The following is a 26,584-nucleotide window of genomic DNA, read 5'->3' on the forward strand; positions in this document are numbered from 1 at the left end:
ACGCACAAACAGCGCGCGGGGGTGGGGGTGGCTGTCCTGCCCTGTGGGGTGAGTTGCAGGGTGGCACCGACTGTTACGCTATCATCAGGTGTGTTATATTTCACATCAGGGAACACCCTGAAAGAAAACCACCAGGTTAGAAAATAACTGTAGAATTACAAGACAGACATCTTCCTTTCTTCTTCAAGAGAGGTTCCCAGGGTCTAGTGTCCAGGAGAGGAACAGACCAAAGGTGAAACCAGAGCCCTGGGACAAAGCAACCGGCTTCACCACAGCCCTCTACACCACATCCCACCTCACCCCCGCCTCCGCAGAACATGGACGAAGCTTTTACACAGGTGGATGAAAGGTTTAAAGACCCCATATGAAAATCTGCCTTCCTCCAGTGGGTTCTCTCTTTGTGACCGTTGTTTCATGTGGGAAAATTGCTTTATAAAGCTGATCAAAACCAAAGGGTCTAAGCCTGACTTAACTACTCAAATCCATGCAGCCAGATTTTCAAGCAGTATCAAGCTGTTAGTGTGCTGCTTTAGCGAGACCAAGCTTTTGATCCTGCCGATGCATATGTACAGCAAAGACACGCATTAAGAGGTACAAGGTCAGACTTTGTAGCCACAGTAGCATTTGTCATAAAGAGGTCAGGGTATGAGAACCACAATCAACATCTTACTTCTCCTTTCAATGCTTGTGTCTTACCTTTATTAAAGGTGTTACAGAACAAACGCCATAGCATGCCAGTCTGCTAGCAAAGAGGGGTTAACAGTGGCAGAGAGTGAGAAAAGGATATAAGCAACTTGTTCACAAATAGTTTGCTGGGTTGTTTTTTGTTGTTGGAACATTGATGCCGACTTAAACGTGAGAGAAAGCACCTCTGGAAGACACCAAAAATACATTTCTTCTGCAAGCAATCCCAAGCTTTTGCTTTACAAATGCTTGAAAACTGTTCGGAACATTAAGATACTACTATCGACTCCAGGAGCTTTCTTCCTTTTTTTGATAGCTGTCCACATAGGGTTTCCACAGCTTACAGAGTCATCAGGAGATATTTTACCAAACACTAGTAAGTTTTCCTTTTCACAGTAGCATTTGAAAAAAACCTGTATCTTGCTCAAACGCATCAAATTATTCAACCTGAACAATCTACAGCTAAAGATTTGATTCTTTGAACACATTCTAGTTTCCAGCTTACAGCAGAACCAGTCCAAAACAACATGTTAGTTCTTGGCTTCAAAGAACCTCATATAGTCAGTGAGGCAAGTGTTACTAGGTCTGCATTTTAAGAGATACAAAGTGAAGAAGTATTACTCATCCATCATACCTTTTATTTTCTAGTATCAATACGTGATCACTTTTAAGGAAGTTGAGGGATAAGAACTGAGGAACATACCAGCTGCACTTCACAGATCAACAGCCACAAAAATAGAAAGCAACTATACGGCCTCTGGGTTTCACAAACCTAGTTTTCGTTTGTAACACTTGACGCAACAAGGTTAACTGCAACAAGTGAAGAAGCTACATCTGTAAAGTGCTATTTTTGTTAGAAGTGGCTAAAAAAGCACAACTACAAGAGGTCTGGGTGTTCTGTCATCAGGATTGTCGATGTCCTCCAAATCTTTTATTTCAGGCTCTGTGTTTTTTGATGAAATTGATGAGCCCATTTGTTGAGCTATCATGAGATGTCACTGGAGCATCTGACTCCAGTTCAGGCTCAATTTTCTTGGCAAGCTGCTTTCCAAGCTCAACTCTGTATTTAAAAGATCAGAAGAAAGAAAAACATTAGTGCTAATAACTTACAGTATTTACTATAAGCTGTTGACATTAAAAATAGGTGCCAGTTAACTTGGCAGCAAACACTATGATGAATGCTTTTCCCTTCAGAAATCACTGACAAAGTCAGTTATTATTCAGCTGGAGTTCTCACAGCTGCTTAGCCAAACAAACAGCTCTTAAATTACAGGACATCTAAAGAGAGAAAGTTTTGTTTTAAAAGTTAAGCAGAGTCTTTTCCCTTTCTGTAGTCATTTGTGTTATGCAGAATGCATTCAGCTTGCTACTGTTCACTGTTGAACACTACATCCACTCAGAACACTGATTTGTAGCACCAAAACAGTAAACAACAGCCGAGCTGCAGGCCTGGTAGCCTTCCCCAACACTACAACACACTATATGCAGGAGTTACAGCACACAGGGCAAGAACCTAGGATAATTCAACAGCTACAAGAAACTAGGCTGTTTCTACAGCATCCCCACATTCCCTAGTTTTGGATGCCATTCTAGATTCTAATGTGTTGCAGTAAAAGCTGTACTTATTTCTACCCCACCCCTGACTTCAAAATTGGTAAGATGCATCAGCTTTTATCAGCCAGCTTCCATTTTCAATTTCTTACCGCAGTATTTTCGTTAAAGCACTTTCTATGGTAGCATAGCTCCAAGAAAAATCTTCACAAAGAATTATCCTTCAGCCTTTAAAAGAGCTTGTGTAAACTGCTGTTCTAGGCCTGTAAAGCAAACTTGCTCTTCAAAATAACCCCTCACAGCTCAGGCAGGGTTTCACCTGAAAAATCTTACCTCATGTCCCATTTTGTCCTGGATAAGCCCTCATACAGCATGTTTGTACAGTTTAGTTATTACAGATGAAAAAGAACCTGATTAGCTCCTTATTAAGTCTTCCATTTTTAAAAGTGATAAAGTGAAAAACTCATAAAAGCTGCTGTTCTCCACATGGAGCTCTACCATGAACCTTGGTCACAGGTGCAGCCTGCATCAGACCTACGGCTCCTATATATAAACACATCTGCCAAGAATGTTCTTGTACAGGGAAATTAGTGGTCAGTCTTTGCTTCACAGATGCCATACAAAACTGCCTAGTAAACATTTCTAGAGAGAAAATTTTCCCTTCTATAGGGAAATTATTTCCCTTTCAATTCTTAGAACGTGTTCAGCCTGCTTGACTATTTTTTTCAGCATTACTGCCTCTTTTCTGCATTCATAGTATTTTTTTTAGTCAAATTAAACAAAGGGCCTTAGCTGAAGTTCTATCTACAAAGTCATTATGCGTGGCTGAACAAGGATACATGGTGACTCACCCCCACAAAATCTGTTTTCATTTAAAACTATCCTATAATAATTTGCTCTAAGTTTAACACTTATTTTTTTCTCTCTAAGTCATGACAGATTAAGCAATACCACAGTCAGCAAGTATGCAAGAAATTTATCAAGACTACTTACCCCCACTGGTCATAACTGTTAATGTCCCAAACAATTCCTTGAACAAATATCTTGTGCTCATACATGGCTGTAATCCGAAGAGAAGATTTATCAGAACTTTTATCAGAAAGTATAAATAAAAGAAAGTCTCATTCACAGATGAGAGATCCATTTACTTACCAATGATGGCTCCCAGAGTAAAGGGGTTGAGTTTTGTAAACACAATGGAACTGGTTGGTCGATTTCCCTCAAAGACCTTTCAAAACAAGAGTTACATTGTTATCTAATATGTTGTAAAACTTACATGAGAAACTTACAGTCCAGTATGGGCTGCAAGGAACATACAAACTGCATCTACTAGCAACAAATACAAAATGCTGAAAGCTTTAAAGGCTAACAGCTTCAACCAGAAAATTGTATCCATTTTCATGGTTTATTATGAATACAATGGCAAAATGTTATCTCCAAGCACCATTACTGGCTACTATGGGCTAGAGAAAGTAACCAACAAGTCAGTATCCCAAGGGCAGTGATGAGGTAGCTCATCTTGTCTGAAATGCCTCAAAAAGGCTTCCAGCTCAGCAGCCTTTTAGCAAGAGTGCCATTCACAGACAGCACCATGAGACTGGACAAAGCAGAACCTGTATCTTAATCTTCGCAGCTATCGCGACAGTAGCTCTTCACAGCCACCGGAGGGCACTGCCCCATGAGCAAACTCCGTCCAGCAGCGCAGCAACACGACGCCTCCCTCCCCACCACAGCGTCCAACTAAACCGGGGAACGCTGTCGAGTGCCAGAGCCCGGTTACCTTATGGGGAAGGAGCTTCTCCAGGGCATCTCCACTCAGTCCTGCCGCTTGAAGTTCCTTACGAGCTTCATCAGCGGTCTTTCCTTTCATCAAGGCCTCAGTCTGAGCAAGGAAGTTGGCCAAAAGGATCTGGCAAGTAGAAATGTATGTATCAAATCAAGTACTGCTTCCAGCTGGAACAGCAATACCCAGTGCTTGAACGGAGACTGAGACCTAGGCTAAAGTTACTACATTCGTTTTTAAACACTACGGCAGTAATATGTGCAGTAGTTTCAGCTGCATAATGCCTGCTATCGCTTTTTACCTGAGAGTGCCAGGAGACTTGATTACTGTTTTAACAGTGCTGGTATCCCAAGACAACCAGGACTGTTTTTGCAGAATCCTGCCCTGCTGAAACTTGACAGCAAGCCTCCCAACAAGAACAAAGAAGCCAGGATTTCACACACCCTTTTATCCAGTACAGTCTAAACTTCTTTATGCATGGAAAGCCAGGCGCAGCGTTAATCAATGTAACAAACTAAGACATACTTACTCTTACTTGCAAATTCATACCCATTACACTGAAGTCATCTCTTACTATATCTACAGTAGAATGAAACCTTTTCTTCCCTTCTTTTGCAAAGTCATGTTCTAAACTTTCACCTGTACTTAGCGTTACTTGACAAAAAGTTATTATTACACAATTCAAATAGCACTTGTAATCTGAAATAATGACAAGATTGTAATTTAGTGAGGAAACATGTTTTGGGGGTCTCTTCGAGTTTTTTTTGTGGGTTTATTTTTTTTGTTTTTAAGTATGCAGTAACAGTAGACCTGGACATGTTTCCACCTATGGAACTTAAAAAATGGTTAGACAGTTCACTGAAAATCCTTAGTTGGATAATCCAATTAAACTAGAAAAACTGGACAAATAAAAAAATATCTATGAGTAGAAGGCTATCACGCTAGCCACGCTAGTATACGTACTCTCTTGTCCTAGAGCTTAAGACTCACAACAGCATCTCTGAGGAAGTTTTCATCAACTCTGAGAATTTGTTCCTTCCTACTCTGCAAGAACTACACTCCTAACAATTTCTACAAGGAATTTTCTCACCAAATACTTGATTGTTCAACACTTTGCAACCTCAGTAAGCGAACAGGCCACACCACTGACCTGCCTCACGAACTGTGCAATTTCTTCATGAACAAAAATACCACTGTATCACATATATTAAACGTAACATGTAATTGTAACTTAGATATTCTCAAATCTATTGTGAATGTTGACAGCCCATGTATACAGTTTCAAAGGGACATACAAAAAACCTCACATGCTGCAATACTGAAGAAGCTTCAATGCCTTCAGCCACAAGAAAATATGGGTGCACTGACAATTTATTACCTTGTGATGCAAGCCATTTCTGACTGGATGCTGGGTCTGGACTGGGATCAGGAAGTCACAGGGAATCATGCGAGTTCCTGTAAGAAAAGCCACGTTAATAACCCTGCAACAGGAAAGTCTTAGAAAAAACTTCAATTCTCACCCCATTTTCATAATTACTGGAAGACACAGCCACTTCAAAAATATTTTTAAAAAGCTTTTTTTTTTTTTTATAAACAGCACGGTAAAATGACAATACAGCTCAGTAGTTTCAGCTTTAGCTGACCTTCCCTGTTGTTCAGTTAAAACCTGCTTCTTGTTGTCTTCCAAAGTCACTAATTAAGAGCACCATAGCAATGTGATGCTGTGTTAGGTAAGAGCCCAACCTCTAAACCAGTATCAATTCTGCAGACTCTTGCAGCTTTACAGCCATTCAAAATTCAACTCCAAAACAAGGTATTGAATAGTTTCAGTCTACCTTGATGAATAAGCTGGTAAAAAGCATGCTGCCCATTGGTGCCAGGCTCTCCCCACACAATAGGGCCAGTACTGTAGTCCACACGAGAACCTTTCTTGGTAATGTATTTGCCATTAGATTCCATATCACCCTAAAAGGGAAGGGCAATATTAGCTTTCTTGCAGAACCACACAGTATTAGTACAAGTTTCCATACAGACTTCAACTACAATGAGTTATAGCAATTTCATAATTTCTTAAGACATACAGCTGCTTCATTTACAGACATCAAGATAACATATGTTTGAGGTCAAAATGTTGCAAAATTATCTGAGCAGATAAGTTCGTATCAATCTTGGCACCAGTCTCTAAGTCCTCGATAACATGAACTTAAGTGATTGCAATTTTAACCTAGAAACATACATTCAGTTTCTAGAACTAGGACAGAAGCATATCTACATAATTCCTTCATGAAACCTTTACTCCGAGTCTTACCTGCTGGAAGTAAGCAGCGAAGCGGTGCATGTATTGGTCATAGGGCAGAAGGGCATGGGTTTCACATCCATAGCAGTTTATATACCAGATGCCCAGCATGGCCAACAGAACAGGCACGTTCTTCTCCAGTGGGGCAGTGTGGAAGTGTTTATCCTATGTGACACATATGTTGTTACACTTTTGATGAAGCAATTGTCACCCCTCCCAACACTAAAACTGTTTTTATTGTTGTTTTGATCCAGGGAGACCTTCCCAAGCACAGTCATTTTGGAAGCACTGAGAGGGCACGGGGAGCTAAACTTCAGAAACCTGCCGCCAGTTATCATACTAAAACATTTAAGAGGAACAAATCTGAAATAGGGATCCCACACTCACCATCCAGTGGGCTCCTGCAAGCAGGCTCTCAAAGTTGTCAAAACCTAACAATGGAAAAAAAGTCAGTTCGTATTTACTATCACAACTCAAATTTGATTTTTCTTGCAGAGGCAATCTTAAAACAGTTGGGATTTCTGGTATGCAGCAAGGCTCCCAACTACTAATCAAGTTTAAAGCTGCACTTTGACTTCTCCTGAAATTTGCATGCCATAAGCCAGATGTATTTAGTTACGATTAAAGCCTGGACTTCAGAGCAAGTTCAACTTAATGAAACATACTTCAAAAACCTTTGCCTAAAATCCCCATGCAGGCAAAATGAGCAACTAGAAGGCGAAGAGGCATTAAAACCAGGCTCTCTATTAAAGGCTACATAGTTTTCAGCAAGTTTGAACACTTAGTGACTTCACAGCCACAGTAGGAGAGACATCCCCCAGAATAACAGGGCAAGGGTAGTACAGTAAGGATTTTTATGCTGGTCTGGCAAAACAACTGTAATAAGGTCTTCTCAAAGAAGAAGGTTCCCCCCTACCTTCCTTGTTCTCTTAGTTCACCCCATTTTTCTCTGCTCTATAATTAAGGTATTTAAATCATCATTTGTTTTCACTAATGAGTATTTTATCTAACTCCATCCTTTCCTGCAAAACCAGAAATCCCGATTCTTATATGGAAAAAATGGAGGTGAAGTGTTTGACAAAGCAGCAGCTCTACCTATGGTCAGAAGCCAACTTTGGGAGATGACGGATGTAAAAGCAAGAAGTGCAGATATGGCATGTCAGCAGTCAGCACCAAATCTGTCTGACAGCAGAGATGAACAGTTTATTGCAGACAAAACACTAAGTGCCTGAAGTTTATTTTACTGTTCGCACGCACTGGTTTTTCTACATATGAAAACTCCTACTCATATAATTCTAAAACCATCAAAACCAATGTTTCCTCTAACCTCAGTCTAAGAGAATTCTAGCTTTAATTTATTAAAATGACATTACGGTTTCAGACTTGAAATATCTGAAAGTAGTGATGAGGGAAGCAAGACTCCTGAACAGCCTGCTCAACAAGAAACAGCAGTTCTTAGAGCTCTTTCACATCAACTGTGTACTCTCCACCTGCATCAGAAATGCCAATGCTACCATAACGGTATAAAAGGTAGATGGGGATCAATTCTGAGGGTCTATATTTGTGCCACAATCAACTGAAGATAGAAGCAGCATTCCTGTATCATCAGGCCCTCTAGCCTAGAAGCACAGGTACTGGGGACAAAAGGAAGTAATGACAGGAGACTGTTAACAACGCTAAACTGAGCTCAAATGCAGAACTGGAGACATAGGATTTTTAATGGTTAGTGTGTATATACCTGCAGAAACTAAATACACTACTTTTAAGTAGCTTAGGAACATCAGTTGCAAGGTCTGATTTTCACTGACGTGGCTCTAAGTGATCAGGCACTTTCGGCTATGCAAGCGAGAGAGACTAAGAGATGCAGTCTTACTATTCGTACCTAAGTACGGGTAATTTCCAAAACTCCATTTACAGTACTGAAAACTCTCAACATTTCTGATGCATTATAGATTGTTTTTTAGCACAAACATCCAATCACTCAGAGTAGGTGGGTAAAAGAGTATCTGCCCCAAATCTGATCCATAACTCATTATTGTTAACGCATTCCACAGTTAATATTCCTGAAGCAAACAGACTAGTTCTTGGCATTGTTACATCACAGGAACACTTACCAATATGCAGGGCAATGGAGAGACCTATGGCAGACCACAGAGAGTAGCGGCCACCAACCCACTGAAAGCAAAAGATTAATTTATACATTAGAAGTAACCACAGGGTTTTTAAACTCAAACTACTAGGAAATAGCAGCATATGTTTAGACTATTTTCAGCAAAATAGATACTGTTTCTGGAGATAATTCACAACACATTACATGGCATGGTCAAGCGAACCTGCACCTTACAGTAGCCCCCTAACAAACCCTTAAGTATGCAATTATTTGAGACTTGAAATTTACCCTGCTCGTCCAAAAATTTGTAACATCTGTTGAAGCAGATTCTTTGATGATTCCAGTTCCCTTCCAAACACTAAGTTTGCAGCTTGTATTAACTGCTTGCCTAGTATCACTCCTCTATAGATAAAGCCTGCTGCAATGAGATTATGGAACTACCTAGGGAAAAGTAATGCTCTAGATAATTTCTAAACAGCAGCTTTATAAACTAGTTTGTCAGGCACATAGTCAATGAGGCAAACCAAGCTGTTTCTAGTTAAGTATAAGGGCAGTATACTTAAAATACATATCTGCTACAAAAATACCAAGTTAGGCTCCTGGTTCTGATGTTTGACCTTTACAGGCCTAAATTATATACAGTGGACCCCAACCGTCAAATGTCACAGCTTATAATAACTACTTACACGAGGAATAAGCTAAGACTTGTATCTCCTGTTACCCAACAGCTGATTAGACAGCCAGGAATATAGAAGGCTCCTCTTCAGACCTTTGACTGCACCATTTTAATGGAATGGTCACGAGACATGACAGTTTTGCTTATCTGACATGTTCTGAATTTGCCTGGAACTACAAGTTTCCAGATGTTTCAGTACATAGAACACAACTAGTATAATTTAGGTGTTTTGGCAGTTTCCCGAGATCTAGTTAGCATTTTCTGAAGCAAGTTAGATTATCCTAACAGTTAACATCTACCACACAACATTAAACATTTACTTACATCCCAAAACTCAAACATGTTCTCTGGGTCAATTCCAAAGTCTTTAACTTTAGGCTAGAATAATAAAAAAGCATGTAAGAACATCATAAGTAAAACTAACATTCTTAAAAAGCTTTAGGTCTAGAAAATCGAACACACAAGTTGGATACCTATAAAATGCACAATTCCTCAACTACATCCTCTATTTAAAAAATATACAGCATTCACCAGAAGAAGATAACATTAATTTCCACCTATCACTACTCAGCAGTCTCAGATAAAAATCAATGTCATACATTTTCTGATCAAAGTGGTAATATAGTTAGGAGTTGGACTGACATTCCATCTACATTTAGCAGAACCATAACGTAAGAAAGGAACGTCACATCACAGTACCCAACAGCCTCTCAGCCACTGCAGTCTTTTTCTAGTTGCTATTGATCTTTCTACTTCATACTTTGCATGAACCACCACATCAGGGAACATTATACTCATATGCTACAGATTATTCACACAAACTACTTGCATCACTTCAGCACTTACTTCAGAGGTCTAGGAAAATACTATTTATTTACATAACTGCATTCACACACAGTTCAATTAATTACAGGTAACACTCACTAACAACAGGACAGTCATTTCAAGTATGAGACCTGATAGCAGGTTTCAAACTCTAGCAGAAAAAGCAAAAAACTATAATGAAGGTCATCAAATCCTGATACTGTTCATTACTCTAAAAGTGTTAGTTATTTTCAGTAGAAAAAAAATGCTTCCTTTCAAGATGAAGACTAACTATTGGTATTCAAGTAACTGTCTTAAAAGATAGGCTTCCTTACTGGATTGTAAAATGAACACCTTAAAGATACACAGAAAAGATAAAATAGATTTGTTATACTTACACCATTGGTAGACAAGGCAACAAAATGCTTGGCCACAGCTGAAGGCTTAATAAAAAAAAACACTGTTAGATCTAGAATGCTAATTATTTTTATTTCTTGTCATAAAGATGATCTGCTACCATTCACATTTAAACACTGTTGACTATCAGTTATTTTCACATTATCAACTTGAAGTCACCTTATTCACATTCAGCGTGGGATTTGGCAGCATGCCTGTCTGAAGATAACATTCTGAGAATATTATCAGAATACATGAAGCCCACTGGAAGCAGTCACTACTTAGAGTGACACACAACTTCCATAAGAATATGTTATCAGTTTGGAACATTGCTACCACCAGTTTGGAGTAGGTAGAGTTTGTTGTACATATGCTACCCTTCCAGCTAGTTAGAAGATAAAGACAATTGGATTTACTGATAAATCTCCAGCTCTAAATATAGAGTTTGGTCTTTCAGTAAGTGTTCTGGTGAACAAAGTTGAGTTGTCTGCACCAGTAGGGTTAACAGGGTATTTCAAAGCCCAGCTTCCCAACTAAGTACAGCTACTCTGACTGGAACAGGTTCAAGACCATCTTAATTACCTGAGTAGGCAGTATCTGCTTTTTTCTTTTAAAGGTTAGAGATAGAATGAGACAAATACAAGGTTTCTATTCATAGCACTCACTGCTCTCTGACATAGCAATGTTAGTTATTCAATCATAGCTTCATTTTTAATGTATTTGCCAAGAATTGGAAGGTAATGCCACATATAACATGTTCCTGGATTTCTGTATCAGTGGTTCCACTAATTACCCAGTTCTAAGGCAAATGCTACGCTTTATTACTTAACAGGTAGTATTTCAGGGAACAACGTGTGACAATCATTTATAATGAAAAACTAGTGGTTTTGTCACTTTGATCAGATGTAACAGCCTGTCACTATCCATGAAATGAGATATATATACAGCATTCACCGAGCTATACAGCTTGAATTTGGGCAGCTATTTACTCTGATCCAAAGTGCACAGAACAACCAGGGAGAAGCTGCACAATGAAAAGCTGTTGCATTCTGTTATGTAACCTAAACATGTTAGACTTACATCATTAGCGGCATGTAAGAACCACTCTTTGGCTGTTTCTGCATTCGTGATAGTTTCTTGGGTGGTGAAAGTCTGCACATCAGAAAACAAGGAAGTATGTGAAACACTACTTAGAACTGACACAAGTTCAGGCTGCTAAAACATCATTTGTTCCAGGTAATCAGAGCAGAGTGAGTCTAGATGTTCATAATAGACAACTGCTGCTAGATTTCAGCTAAAAAGCAGGTTTATCAATCCACTAAAGACTAGTGTTTCTAGATTTACCTGAACAAGCACATTATCTGGAATTGGAATAATTATTCCCCATTTCCTACCTTCCCTCCCCCAAACTGTTATGCAAAACCTTGAGACCAAAATTTTCCACTTTACTCTTCCACTAAACATGAAGTTTTACCATTCAACTAAAAACAAACTAATTGGGCATCAAAACAACATAACCTAGCTGATTGTCCTCATGTTCTTCCATTCCTACGTTTTCATGTAGGAACACTCATTTCTAAGACTCTTGCCATAATTTTGTTCTGCTGATTAGAGCAGAACATTTTCCTGCTTCATGAAGTGTGCACAGAAGTTCAGTCATGCAGTTTTGCAAAGATCTACAACCATTCTGATTTATTCAACCATCAAAATTTAGCTTTAAGGGTGAACATTAGATTCAACCTACTCTCATCCACCTCCAGAAATATTTCATTATGAAACACAAGCCTGTTATGGAAAACAAAAGAATGCCATTCATCCTCTTCCAAATATATCCAATTATCTAACTACTATCTGGCAAACAGAAATTGAAGTGTTACTCTTTCAATTTGGCAGTCTTCTAAGCCTTTGAACCGTGATCCCTGAACTCAATTATTCTAAGTGACCATTAGTATTACTTGTGAAGTTTCCTTATTACTCCATAAGTTGTTGCTCGGCTGCAGTATTGCCAAGATGAGATAATGAGCGTCACTGTCGAGCATGGCCAGCATTACACACATGTTCATTTGTTGCAGATAGTCTTCAACAGCAAAAAGGTTCCACTGTGCTTTACAAATGAAAGCAACCCAAGTTACATAACTATGAAGTTTGTCTTTACCAGTTGTTTCTGCCATGACAGAAGCATTCCTCAAAGGAAGATGGCAGCTAACAGTTACGTTTACAGAGTAAGTTATTACCAAGGCAAGACCTTGAAAGGCAGCTATTAAGTCCATATTCAGAAATAAGTGTCATCTTACTAACTAGCAGCAGACTAACTACCTTTTCCTAAGTAAAGCAGCTTAAGTACATACTTATATATTAGTATATCCTTTATGCCCAAGGAACTCAGCATTTGAGTTATTTAGGTGAAGGTATTTTGTTACTACCCAAAAACAGAATGAAGGTTCCCACTACATGCAATTCATTAATGCAAAAAATACAACAACGTACTTAAGATAAAGGACCAAAAGTAACCTTAAAGAAATGAGACAAGATCTTGAATTTCAAATAAGTAACTACATCAGATCCTACATTGCACCCACAGAGAAGTACAGTAAAATCAACTTGTGAATAAAGCTTAAACTTTTACTGACTGAGAAATACATGCTAGGCAACGTGAAATTGCTCATGTGCCTCACTTGTTTAGGTTAAGCCATTTTCAGCACTTGACTTCTGGATCCTTAAGTATTTCAGTGGCAACACAAGCTTCTACTGCAAGTTTAGGGTGAATCACAGCAGGCCTGTTTAGAGTAGTCCACACTAGAAGTCCCTCATCTAGACCTTCATGTGGACAGATCTCTACTTGGTATCTTTTACAGTCAGAGAAAAAAATCACACCCCAGTGCTTGTATTAGACAAACCTTTGATGCAATGATGAACAGCGTAGTGTCTGGTTTAAGCTCAGCCAGGGTTTTGGCTATATGAGTACCATCAATGTTGGATACAAACCAAACACGAGGGCCTCCCTTTGAATATGGTTTCAGGGCTTCAGTTACCATCAGAGGGCCCTGGATAGAAGCAACAATAAGATTTTATCTTCACTGCAAGCACATACACACACAAAGAGATGTGGAACATGTATAGAAGTCAGGAGCTTACCAAGTCAGAGCCACCAATCCCAATATTGACCACATCAGTGATCGCCTTTCCAGTGTACCCTTTCCATTCACCACTGCGGACTCTCTGTGGCAAAAGAAAATTGCAATGACTATTTTATACTTACACTAAAGTTAGCGATTCTAACAGTAGAAATAGTTTGTGTTTTCAGGCACTGATGTAGAAAGCATCTAAAGACAACTTTCAAGCTTCTAGACTTTAAAGACTGCACTCAGAGCTAACTTCTTAGCTATACCTTTGGTTATGTCAAAGATGACGCTTCACTAAGTATTAGAAATCTAACGCACATATTTAAAACACACTGCAAGATCAAGCTCTCCTTCCACGTGGACAGCATTTACAGCAGTATTGGCAAAGGCAAGAGAAATTAAGCTAAAAAAGGAAAAAATCTTGGGCATTAAAAACATGCTCTGATGATTGAAACCATCTAGCAACAAAGAAGGAGGCACCAGTGAAAGTCTGGTTTTGCATTACCACTTTTTTTAATCAGCTAAAAACTCTACAGTGGGAAAAAGACTGTTGCGTTTCTGTGGTCATTCAATTCTTACATTATCTGAAGAAACAACCAAGTTTGGACCAGTTAGTGTCAGTTATTGTGGTTTTGTTGGCATTTATCCATTAGGAACCAGACATAACCCGGGCTCATTTTGTATGAGTTAAAAAGTATGAGGTGGCAGCAATACCGGCCACTACCACCTGGATGAGACTCACAATAGCAGCCAAGTAGGTCCAGTTCCTCATAGTCATATTTAAAATGCACCAGAACTATTCAGTGAGTTTTTACTCATTAGTTTTATCACACATAAATTTGACTTCGTTAGTGCTCTATCAAGTTCATCAGAGCATTTCCTCAACTGATCTCACAGACGCCGACATTTTCAAGATACACAGAATAAAAAAGCAATTAATAATATTTGAAGATAACAGTTCACTGCTATACTTAACCAGGGAACAGAAAACTCTTATGCTGTCGAAGTTGCAAGCCAAATCATAAAGGTATCTGACCTAAAATAGTCTTAAAGAACTTCTCGTTTAGGTAAAGCATAATCAAATTGCAAGTGAGCTGGGAGCTTCTACCTCTCTCCTCGTTTTACACAAATTTTAAGAGGCAGTTTCTACCTGATACAGTTAAGTAGTTGAAAAAGTAGCAAGAAATAAGGCAGTATTTGAATGGTACTTAAGTGATTTGCGAGACTTCTGAAGTAAATGCAAGATTACTACTAAAAGAGCAAGACCTAGAGAACCCATTAAAGAAAAACCCAACTGGTAACAGAAAGAAGTGATCATACTAGAAACAGCTCCAACTCCCTGCTTGAGCCAGAATTATTATAAACCTCAAACAAGGGCACAGTAATTCATGTGAACCAGCCTACAATCAATGTTTCACAATACACATGTAAGAACCTGGCTGGGTATAGAACAAACATATGAAAAATAAGCTATGGTGGTAGTTTATACCTGGCAGAAGTGTTTCATTTTGTCCAACACTTTGTTTACTTCTGGAACAACATCCTTCCCATCTACAAGTATTGGCACATTGGAACGATTTCTCAGAGCAATATGAAGCACAGCTCGGTTCTGAAACAAGAAGGGAGAAAACCTGATGAAGCCATTTCCAAACTATACCCAGGGGCCTCAGGTGCCTCATCCAGCAGATAGTACAACCTTCGAGACTTAAAAACCCTTTAGAGTAACTGTAATTGGTAGAACACTAGTTTGCGTGTATGTTTATATACACACATTCATCACCAGCTATCTACATCACCCTCTCATTTCACATCATCAGTGCAGAGAGTTTACAAAAGCATATAATATGCAAAGTAAATAAATAGTTTCTCTGTTTACTTGGATAAGAAAGCCCAAAATCCCTTGGAAAGATTGAGGTTCAAAATTCAGCAATATTCAGTACTCTGAACTTGGCATGCTTCAGGTATACAAGGATGAAGTTGTTTCCTATTAAAGACAATACTGAGAATCAATTTTAACAAGAAGCCAAGGTTATTTTCTCTTGACATTTTCTCCATTATCCCGAGCAGTCCATTGCCTATAGGAATATGAGACAAATACATAGTTTCTCTAAACATTTGACAAAAAAGGAATATAATAGCCACATTATTTTAGCCACTGCCCACAATTAAATGTTCCCTGAATACTTGCATGCCAGAAATGTAGATGCTAGCTGTGTTATGAGAAAAAAAACCCCAAGCTGTTAGCATGCAACATAATGTATTGATTCTCCACACTTCTACACAAGTCAAAGCACTGAGATCTGGCCTATGATTTGCCTGTTCAGGAGCTTAACAGCTTTAAGCTAGAATGAAGGAGTTAAGCCAATACTAATGAACAAATTAAAAAATTAGTCTGCTCCACCTCACTGTGCCTCACTATAGAGAGAGGCACTGTGAACAAAGACAACACAGACAATGTGAACTGCCAAGTTATGATTTAAATACCAAATGCCAATTCAAAAATCATCGAGTCTGTGGTTACTGACTTGGAATACAAAAAAGCTCTTGCAGTTGCTAATTATCACAAGTGTACCCACTTAAATAATAGACACTACTTTTTTTGCAACACCCAGCCACAGAATGGTATTATTTGGTACATACTGCTCACTACCAGGCTTGAAGGAAGTTAAATCTTTATCAAGAGAAGCAGTCATATTTGACCTGATTTCTACTGTTAAACAGAATTATCTTCTAAATATCAGGTGGGCTATGAAGACTGTCCACATGAGTGGTCAGATATGCACTACCTTGTAATGCACTGTCTTTGTGCCATAGCAAACTGCAAGTTTGAACTCATATGGGACAAACACCTGGCAATAACACACTTGAGTGCACTATGAAGAATTTCCACATAAGCACACACCATACAGCCAATGTCTGCAGAACCAAATACAGACAAATAGCTAAAAAATGTTCTAAATCAGAACAAGAGTAGCCGACAAGTCAGTTCTTGCCATTAAGCAGCTCCCTTCTGTCTTATTGCTTTAGGTTTATTTAGTCATGCTGTTTGACAGCATCCTGTTTAAGGTCTCATGACCATTTCACATTGTCCACATGCTCATACTTCAGAGCCAAACCAACTTGATCTGATATTCTATACAAGTAGGAAAAATTAAACACAAGAAATCTAATTCCAAGTCAACTTCCGACTGTAAACAAGGAAAAGCTGATAATGAAAAACATGTTCCTAAAGTCATCATGCAGCTAACTGCTACACCAAGTTGCCACATGAGGACAGTAGCAAGATAGGGAGCTAGCAGCAGAAGCTAAACACATCACAGTTTAATACTGTGTTTTAAGTGCTTTCTGGGAAAACTTCATCTTTCTGAGAAGGCTTCAGCTGCTGTATTTGCTCTCACATAGACAACAAAGTGTAACTCCATAATACATGGTCAGAGATGGGCTAACCCTGTATAACTTGTGTTACAAGAGCCTAGTGAGAGGCAACACCAGACACAACAACATTCAAGTAGATTTAAGACTTAAGACCCTCTTTTCTCACTTCCTTCTTTCACTAACTAAAATTACCTCTATGAATTGAAGGCATTAATATAGAAGGAAAGTGAACTGTTTCTCCAGCGAAGCTGTAACTGTTTTTACCTGTGCATTTTTACAAATATAACATTCACAAACAATACAATGTCCAACTACTAGAGTTAGTTTAAGCAAACAGCTTGTGCAACAGTTAAGTCAGTCAATAACGAAGTCAAAGGAAATACTGATTTCTGTGAATTTAACCCAAACATACTAAACAGCCTTTAAGGCAGACTAGTAAATCACATTTCACTGTCAAGTTCAGTTTTAATCCTATTTTTTAATTTCAGGAAAAAGGTACAATTCGTTTCCTGTATGTTTTAGTGAAGATTTAACCATGAAAGTTAACATTTGAACATAAAACATTTTTAAATATGGTGGGGTAATTGGCATAACTGGAGCGCTGCAGTGGGTGGCTACAAACCCTTCAGAAGGGGCAGGCAAGGAGGGTGCGGCAGTGGGGTAGCCCTGTATGTCGGGGAGTGATTTGGTTGTCGAGAGCTGAATGATGGTGGTGATGGGGCTGAGTGTTTATGGGCATCAGGGGGAGGGCCAGCAAGGCAGGTATCCTGGTGGGAGTCTGTTGTAGACCACCCAGCCAGGATGATGACACAGATGAAACATTCTACAAGCAGCTGGCAGAAGTCTCAACATCACTAGCCCTTGCTCTCCTGGGGGACTTCAACCTACCAGATGCCTGTGGAAACATAATACAGGACAGAGGAAACAGTCCAGGAGGTTCCTGGAGCGTGTGGGGGGTAACTGCCTGGCACAGCTGGTCACTGAGCCAGCCAGGGGAGATGCCCTGCTGGACCAGCTGCTTGTGAACAGGGAAGGTCTTGTGGGTGATGTGGTGGCCAGAGGCCATCTTGGGCACGGTGATCATAAGATGACAGAGTTTTCAAATCTCAGTGAAGTAAGGAAGGGAAGTCAGCAGAACCGCTATCTTGGACCTCCGGAGGACAGACTTTAGCCTGTCCAGGAGCCCGGCTGACAGAGTCCCTTGGGAGGCAGCCCTGAAGGGCCAAGGGCTCCAGGCAGGCTGGACATCCTTCCAGAGGGAAGCCTTAAAGGCGCAGGAGCCGGCCGGCCCCATGTGCCCAAAGTCGAGCCGGTGGGGAAGGTCGGCCTGGCTGAACAGAGCTTTGGCTGGGACTTGGTGGGGGAAGAAGGAGAGTTTTGTGACCTTTGGCAGAAAGAGCAGGCAGCTCTGGAGGACTACAGGGATGTGGTGAGGTTGGGCAGGGTGAAGATTAGACAGGTGAAAGCCCAGCTAGAACTTAAGCTGGCCACTGCCATAAAAGATAACAAATTTTTTTTACAAATACATCAGCAACAAAAGGAAGGCCAAGGGGAATCTGCATCCTTCATTGGATGCAGCAGGGAACATTGCCACAGAGGATGAGGAAAAGGCTGAGGTACTTAATGCCTTCTTGGCCTCACTCTTGAATAGTAAGATCAGTTGTTCCCTGGGTACCCAGCCCCCTGAGCTGGAGGATAGGGACGGGGAGCAGAATGAAGTCCCCACAGTCCAGGAGGACACGGCCAGTGACCTGCTGCTCCACTTAGACACGCACAAGTCCACGGGGACAGATGGGATCCACCCGAGGGCACCGAGGGAGCTGGCGGAGGAGCTCGCCAAGCCTCTCTCCATCATTTATCAGCAGCCCTGGCTACCCAGGGGGGGCCCAGCTGACTGGACGTCAGCCCACGTGATGCCCATCTCACAAGAAGGGCAGGAAGGAGGATCTGGGGAACTACAGGCCCGTCAGCGTGACCTCAGTGCCGGGGAAAGTTACCCTGGGGGTGCTGGTTGATGGCCAGCTCAGCATGTGTGTGCCCAGGTGACCAAGAAGGCCAATAGCAGCCTGGCTTGTAGCCAAAACAATGTGGCCAGCAGGACAAGGGAAGCAACTGTCCTCCTGTACTCAGCACTGGTGAGGCTGCACCTTGAGTACTGTGTTCAGTTTTGGGACCCTCACTCCAAGAGGGACATAGAGGTGCTGGAGCGTGTCCAGAGACGGGCAACGAGGCTGGTGAGGGGTCTGGAGCACAAGTCTGATGAGGAGTGGCTGAGGGAACTGGGGGTGTTTAGCCTGGAGAAGAGGAGACTCAGGGGGGACCTTATTGGTCTCTACAATTGCCTGAAAGGATGTTGTAACGAGTTAGGGGTGGGTCTCTTCTCCCAGGTAACTATCAACAGGACAAGAGGAAACAGACTCAAGCTGCACCAGGGAAGGTTTAAACTAGGCATTAGGAAAAGATTTTCACAGAAAGGGTGGTCAAGCATTGGAACAGGCCGCCCAGAGAGGTGGTGGAATTGTCACCCCTGGAGGCGTTTAAAAAAATACATAGATGCGGTGCTTAAGAACATTGTTTAGTGACGGACTTGGCAGTCCCAGGTTAATGGTTGGACTTGCTGATCTCAAAGGTCTTTTCCAACCTAAATGATTCCATGATAATTACAACCTTCAGATCTACAAGAAGGAAGATACTCACCCTCTTACCGAAATAGTATAAACAATCTTGGGAAATTGGCTGCCTATCTGCTGTTAAACGTACCCAAAGATAAGTAGTATCAATAACCCAAAGCAGGAAGTCTTACACAACCCTCACTACAACTTTGCAGGCAGTTTACTGAAGTTTACAAACACTGACATTAGGCAAAAGCATGTAACAGATACCTAGAATGCAATACTCTGCTCCATGCCCTTTGCAAGATCTGACTTGTTTTACTCTCTATAAAAAACTCAAGAGAAAACAAGGAAAAATGTACCACCAAAATCCCTAAAAAAATAAAGATGTGTGTTGAAGGGAGGATTGAATAGCTTTATTCAAACACATTTTCTTCTGTCTTTGTCCGAGCTGTAAAAACTTCTCATGTAAGTAGTGCAGCAAAAATTACAACCACCCAGCATTTTAAACCAGCAATCAGAGTAAGCTTTTTCAAGATTCCTTACACAGATGCATGAATATCTGTAACACACAGGCACAACTGAGGGGACAGAACCATGGACAGAAATAGCCTTACCTCGGTGAAGTTTATCTTCTCCCCACTGAACATGCGCTCTCTGGCACTTTCCACACCCCTTGACTTAGCCTGAGAAATACAAAAATAGATACCTCTTAAAAATAGTAGGAAGTCAACATGTACTACAAAGGTCCAGCTACAATAAAGAGTGTGAACATTTACCACATAAGACAGTGAAATAAAAATCACATTAAGAGACTCACTAGATTTTAGCTTAAAAATCAGTTCTCTGATTTTAAGAACAAGTGTTTTTATGCAGGCTATTTATTTCCTTAAGAGATTACACAGTAACATGCTGAATTACCAAGATGCAATTAATCCATCTTACTCAGTTTCATCTTGTCATACTGCTACAGGACTCATTAATGATTCTTTGTACCAGCTTGGAATTTTTAATTTTTTGAAACCAAAGCATAGCAAAAGTAATGTTGCTATGGCTGGTTTTGCGGAGAAGTCTGTCTTACCTGGTCTAAGCCTTTGGCTGAACCAACAGTTAAGGAAGAGTTGTAAATATGGACACCAGGATAAACTAAAGTTAGTGACAAACTACTTAAAATGCACCCAACTGCAAATGCATCTTAAAACAAAGGCTGCATGACATATGAAGTATTGTTTCAATTGCAGGTACAGAAGACATGAGCTTGTCTTACAACTTCATATGTTATAACAGTTCAAGTTACAACTTCATCTGTCTTACTTTACTGCAGACTTCAGTAAACAGCACCATTCGCCAGCTGGTCTGCTACACATAATCCTTTCAGTGAGCACAAGAGACAGATCTGTGCATTGGAAAATGGCCTTGCACCTTTTAACTCTGATGGCCTCTCAAATTCAGAGCTATATATATAAGCAGTGCTAGAATATTAAAAATTTTGGTTTATTAATTCAACATTTTAAAGAGTTACCAGTTCCATCAGCATTTTCATCACTTCTTCTGTAATAAGGTTCTTTGAGTAATCCAGTAAGATATCCCCATGATCAGTATTCAGAGTCAAGCTGTCAAAACAAACAGGTGGTTTAATTACACATTCCTGAAGAGTGACTGTTTTAAGACAGTGATAACTCCTCTACACATTACAAGACGATTGGGCTCCTAATTATACAAAGTTAGTAAAGATGACCTGAGGGACTGATTTGCCCCCCAAGTTTCACAGAATGACCTACTAGCACATTATTTTAATTGAAGACCACAGTTTTCAACATGCGAAGTTACCGTGTCCACTCTCTGCTTGTTGAAGTCCAAATATAACAAAGTCTATTTAATGCATAGTTGGAACAATCACATTCTGTTTTCAGAGCCACTAGTATTCTCTAGCAATAATTTGTTTTTTCCCAATTTATCATAGGAAAAAGCTTACATTCTTTTGCTGCTAAAAGTTAAACTGTCTTCCTACAGGTCCTTTCAACAAATATAGTCATTCTTTTATATGGAGACTTGAACAAACCCGATCTGTAAGTCCATGTAACTCCACGTACAGAAACATTGTGTAAAATACTATGCAGAACTAAACCCCATTTGTGCATAGCAGTCTCACTGTCCTACTTGACTCCAGTGGAAGTCTCCAAATCAGTCAACTAATCAGAATCTGAAAGCCATAGCCTAACACTTGAAAACAGAAGCACCTTTTTGTTTACACCCGAGATTAAACACAGAAATGACAGTCTGATAAGAATAGAGTGAGCCCATTTGTATTTACTAGCCTTGTATCCATGCACAAAGTTCTACAGGCCCTCTAGTCCTTTACAGCACACTTTTCTACTCATTTCTTCTTTGCACTCATTTACAGCCAAATATACACAGAACACAAAGTTCTGTAAGTAATTCAGTAGGCCTTCTAAAAAGGCACAGAAGGCCTTTTATACCTTACTCTCAGTTTTGCTCCGCAGACACAAGCCACAGGAAATTGCATGCATCTAAATTCTCAATGTTTCCACATGCTTCATCATCTCCCCTGCTTTTTCTTTCCCAAGATTTGAGCACAAAAATATGCAGTTATTTTAGTGACCACACATGCCAGAGAATTCACAGGGACAAACCATGGCATAATTGCTATTCCAAACAGATATAATATGACAGAGCAGGCAAGATTCTGTGAAAGAAGGATGGGGCTGAACTTGGAATAACAGCAAGAATCAGCAAGGCCTAGACATTTGGGTGGATTCATTAACTTGATTAGTGGTGGACTGGACAGTACTAGGTTAATGATCGACTCCATCTTAAAGGCCTTTTCCAATCTAACAATTCATGACTCTGTGTCCTTTCTCTGGTCTTAAAACACAAGACACTAAATAAGGAAGGAAGGAGTCTTCAAGCAGAGTCTCAGAAGAGTGTTTCTTGTACAGACAAGGCGGTGGCAAATCAGGAAAAACAGTATCAATACTGATAATCACCCTTCTCTTCACTGGGCTGCAAACAGTAATCCTGAAACCCTGACCATCCAGCACAAGGACAGCTGGAATACAGCTAGCTAAGGGAAGGAGGACTGTTACCTTCCACCTGCCAGATTTGCTATTTATTGAAAAAATACAGAAGTAAGAACAAGTGCACCAAGTCTTTCATTTTCACATTTGATGCAGTTTTTTTTACAGACACGTCACAGATTTGAACATATTTTACTAATGATATAGCAAAGTCATTAGTATACTAATACCTCCTCAGTTTAGAGAGGTAGAAGTCTTAAAATTCTCATCTACAGTTTAATATAGAACGACAGTCTTCCCCATTGTTCTACGCCATGAAGTCTTTACAATCTTTTCTTCGTTTACTTGGCATATGCCTTACTTCTACAATTCATTGTTATTTTACATTTACAAATAAAAAAAAAAATCAATCTCACTAGACCTAGAAGACAGAGTATCCCATGAAATTCTGGCTGGATTCAAATCACTACTTGTGTGAACAAACTGCAGGAAAGTGGCATCCCAAGACAAGCAAAAAATAAATAATAAAAAAAGCAAGCAATGGCTACCAGATCTTAACTTCACACACACAAGGTATAATACGCAGCATGCAATGTCATCTCATTTTAAACCCTTACACCAAGAAATCCACCTTTTATTTAAACAGAAGCCCAAACCCCTGCAGCTCAGTTAGCAGCTTTCTGCTACACCACCCATTCTGCAATGCAGTAGTTAACAGTAGCACTACCCAGGTGGAACAAGAGCCTGGTCACGTAAGCCACATCCACATTTAAGTGATGCAGCCCTTAATCAGAAGATCACCTGTAGCACCTCAGAATGATTTTATCTCCCAACTAAACACAACCTAGAAAAGCTGTGTGCAACCCCTGAAAGTATTATTATGTATTGATTCCCTGGTGGTATGTTTTCCGTTTAGATTTGAGGCTCTTTCCAATCCTTCATAATGGACAAGCCAACTAGGAGTATAATACTAGTGCTTATCTTGCACTAGTTATTTGCATCAAGAATACTTTAATCAGCATCCAGTGTCCATTATCTGCTGAATTTTGTGATGGCTGCACCTTATCAGTTCTACTCCTTCCAAATCTAGTAAGAGCTCTTCTAGTGAACAACCCACTTTGTCAAGACCCACTGTACCTACACTTGGGTACCAAAGAAAGCCAAAGGTATACCTTACAGGTTTAACTACACTCCCAGTCAAGAAATCAGGATATACAAATCCTGAGGGAGGGGGACGACACACACACACAAAAGGAAGAAAGTGTCTTTTATCTGCGTTCTGCAGGACACAATCAGCAAGTGTAAGGTTCTTATAATAAAATTAAATAGATGCTTCTGCTGAGACATAAAATATTCAGATTTCAGTCTGACATTTCCCCAGAACGAGTACCAGGAAACACTTTTACATGGGTATAAGTTTCTCTTTTCCTTCTAAAGGAAGGGAGGTAGTCAATGATTTCCACTACAATACCTAGCAGACCTAACTGAAATTTATTCACAAAGATTCATTTCACATGAGGAGAGGTGTGCATTCAAACTACAGTAAGGTCCTTGTGGCAAAACCTCCAGACTGCTTAAGCTTTCAGCAAATATTACCCACCATCATCCTGCTGATCTGACTCAAAGTGGCAATCAGTGAGAAGGATACAAGCAGATCTGTCAAACTAACCCAGCCTCTTAGTTCAGCAATTGTATTTTGCTATGAGAAGGTTCTCCTGGTAATCTAGAATGTGTTGGTTCATGAGGACACAGGACTGAAATCATGAAAAGAGGCATAAGATCGATTAAGTAAACTAAAAACACTTCAACTGTTTCCTATCCTTGGGGACTGCACGAAAGGACATTAAGTTGGGCAGCTATTTGAAACTAGTAGCTTTGGTAAAGAATGTTTCACAAGAAATCTGATGAACACATTCTGGGAGACACACTGACTACTTTCAGCACGGAGAAAACATCCTAGACACGAGTGTGTGGGCCTGAAACAACAATTGTCTAATATGTTCTCCTTTGTGAGCTGTACACAGTGACAGCGCAACACTCAAAGTTTAAGTATATTACACATTCTCAAAAGCAATTAAATACAGAGTATTTGAGATTGAGAGAGTGTATTTTATGGTTAGATTAGCTTGGATAATATTAAAGTGACAGCCAACGAGATTAAGATGCAGAGCTATCCCCAATAAGAGTACCTGCTTAAGCCGTTCAGGAAGGAACTTACAAGAGACCTGTTGATTACACCTTCTCATTCATTTTGCTAGCTTGCTTCAGCTTTCCTTTATTCCAAGGATGTTAGCAAATTCAGTCTCTTGGAATACACCAGAGATAAGGAAAATGTGCAAACAGAACTAGATCTATTAGCTAAGAGCTAGTACGTTTATATAACGTAATACTAATAAATCCCTTTAACAGTATAAAAAGTCCCTTCAGAAGATCCAGATGTATTCAATACTCCAAACATTTAGCACCCCTTTTCCATCAATGTAAATGAGATTTTTAACTCCAGTATACTGGTACGCAGGACTTTGTATGTGGTGTTTAATTACAATTTAAGAACCACCTAACCTACTCCAAAGGTAAGAATAAAGTCACTTTACCTAGGGTGCTAACGAAAAGCCTGATACACGCAACAAGTCTTATCTCAACACTCGATAACACAAGCTCGCTGTATGACCCAGCCTCACTTTAAAACTCAATTCAGGGATGCGTTACATGCTATTAAGACTTTTCAGATCGTATAGTCCAACAGCGTAACCACACACGACTTCCCAGCACAGCCTCCGGTGTACGGAGGACGAGCCGCTGGGCGTTATCACCCTGCCACCACTTCTTTCTTCCTCCTCTAGCAAAACCGTGGTGCACTGGGCTTTCTGTAAGGCGGCCAGCAAGAGGCCAGGGCGGGCCGGGCCTCCCCGCCGCCCCCCTTCCCCGTCGCAGGGCAAGGGTAGGCACGGCCGCGCTGCTGACAGGTAGGGGCAGGCAGGGGGGATTGATGGCTCCTCGCGATTTTATCGCGGAGCTTATCATGACTAAGCACGCGGGTGCGAGCGGCTGAGGAGCGAAGGACCCACAATGCCGCTGTGCGAGCCACGGCCCGGCGCTGTGCTTCCCGGCACGTACCCTGCTGCAAGGATGAGTCAAGGACAAGCGCGCACGGCCGCCCTCCTCGGGGGATGCCGAGGAGCGCCCCCCCGGCCCGGCCCTGACCCTCCGCGCTCCCGGCGGGACGCTCCGGGCCACAGGCGCATGTGCCCGGCCTGCCAGCTGCCTCCGGCCGGCCGGCGCAGCTCCAGCCGCCCTCCCCGGGCCCGGCCCCCCCCCCCCGCACGCCGGCGGGGGCGGCGGCGAGCAGAGCAGCCGCGTGTGTGCGCGGTGCGGCGTCTCCGCCCGCCCGCCGGGCCCAGCGCCCCCCCCCGGGGCCACAGGGATGGGAGCGGGGGGAGGGCGCAGGGCTCAGCCTGGCGGGCGCATCCCTCCCGCCCGCGGCCAGGCCGCGGCTCCCCGGCGGCGCCCACCTGAGGGAGCGGCCAGCCAGGCCCCAGGCCCCGTGTGTCGGGAAGCGCCCGTGTGTCGGCAGTCCGAGGGCCCGGCGGGCCGCCGCGGTGGCCGGGGAGGGCAGGGGCGGCCGCTGCCCCGTTCAGCCGCGGGGGAGGGCGGGTGGGGGCCGCCCAGCCTCACCTGAACTTCTGGAAGCGATCCTTGTCGGCCTCGAAAAGCTGCCGCAGGACAAGCTTGGAGGCGTTCGCCTTATGCCATTCCAGCAGCTTCTTGAAATGGGGGTCGCCGGAGAGCGCCATGTTAGCGGCCAGGGAGGGCTGAGGCAGTCACAGCCGGCGCAGACAGACGAGCACGGCGGGCAGAGCACTTGCCGCCGCCTCCGCTTTTATAGCGGCGAGCTCGGCCTCCTGCCGCCGGCTCCGCCCCGCCCCGGCCCCCTCCGCTTCGCGGGCGGGGGGATTCCCCCGTTGCCGCGCCAGCGGGGCGGGAGGCGCCGTGAGCCCGCTCGTGCGAGGGGGCAGGTAGCGGGGCCGCGGGCCTGCCCGCCCGGCCGCTGGGGTCCGCAGGTGGCAGCCCCTGTGGAGGGAACGCCGTGCCGCCGGTTGCGGATCCCGTGCTGAGGGACGAGCGGTTTCACTGCCA

The 26,584-nt window shown here is 41.8% G+C and overlaps 1 protein-coding gene across 1 annotated transcript; it reads right to left on the bottom strand.

The window, feature by feature from the left end:
- Positions 1 to 670: 670 nt before the first annotated feature.
- On the bottom strand, positions 671 to 26,325 carry GPI (glucose-6-phosphate isomerase). The gene is made up of 18 exons (XM_037409139.1): positions 26,123 to 26,325; positions 20,932 to 21,022; positions 20,027 to 20,095; positions 14,912 to 15,031; positions 13,436 to 13,519; positions 13,198 to 13,344; positions 11,381 to 11,452; positions 10,303 to 10,347; positions 9,425 to 9,478; positions 8,429 to 8,489; positions 6,702 to 6,745; positions 6,327 to 6,479; positions 5,854 to 5,983; positions 5,397 to 5,473; positions 4,016 to 4,144; positions 3,388 to 3,463; positions 3,229 to 3,295; positions 671 to 1,744 (listed from the first exon to the last, which is right to left on the bottom strand). The coding sequence occupies exons 1-18, from the start codon at positions 26,239 to 26,241 to the stop codon at positions 1,621 to 1,623; spliced, it is 1,662 nt and encodes a 553-aa protein (XP_037265036.1). The 5' UTR covers positions 26,242 to 26,325; the 3' UTR covers positions 671 to 1,620.
- Positions 26,326 to 26,584: the final 259 nt, after the last annotated feature.

Source organism: Falco rusticolus, chromosome 15 (genome assembly GCF_015220075.1).
Source record: "Falco rusticolus isolate bFalRus1 chromosome 15, bFalRus1.pri, whole genome shotgun sequence".
NCBI classification, from domain to species: domain Eukaryota; kingdom Metazoa; phylum Chordata; class Aves; order Falconiformes; family Falconidae; genus Falco; species Falco rusticolus.

Bases quoted from the DNA above. Each gene is read 5' to 3' on its own strand.
- GPI (XM_037409139.1), bottom strand. From the start codon at position 26,241: ATGGCGCTCTCCGGCGACCCCCATTTCAAGAAGCTGCTGGAATGGCAT. The intron at 11,453-13,197 runs GTTTGTCTAATA...TCTGATGTGCAG, and splicing joins TGTTCATCATTGCATCAAAG to ACTTTCACCACCCAAGAAAC. The intron at 6,480-6,701 runs GTGAGTGTGGGA...TGTGTCACATAG, and splicing joins TTGCAGGAGCCCACTGGATG to GATAAACACTTCCACACTGC.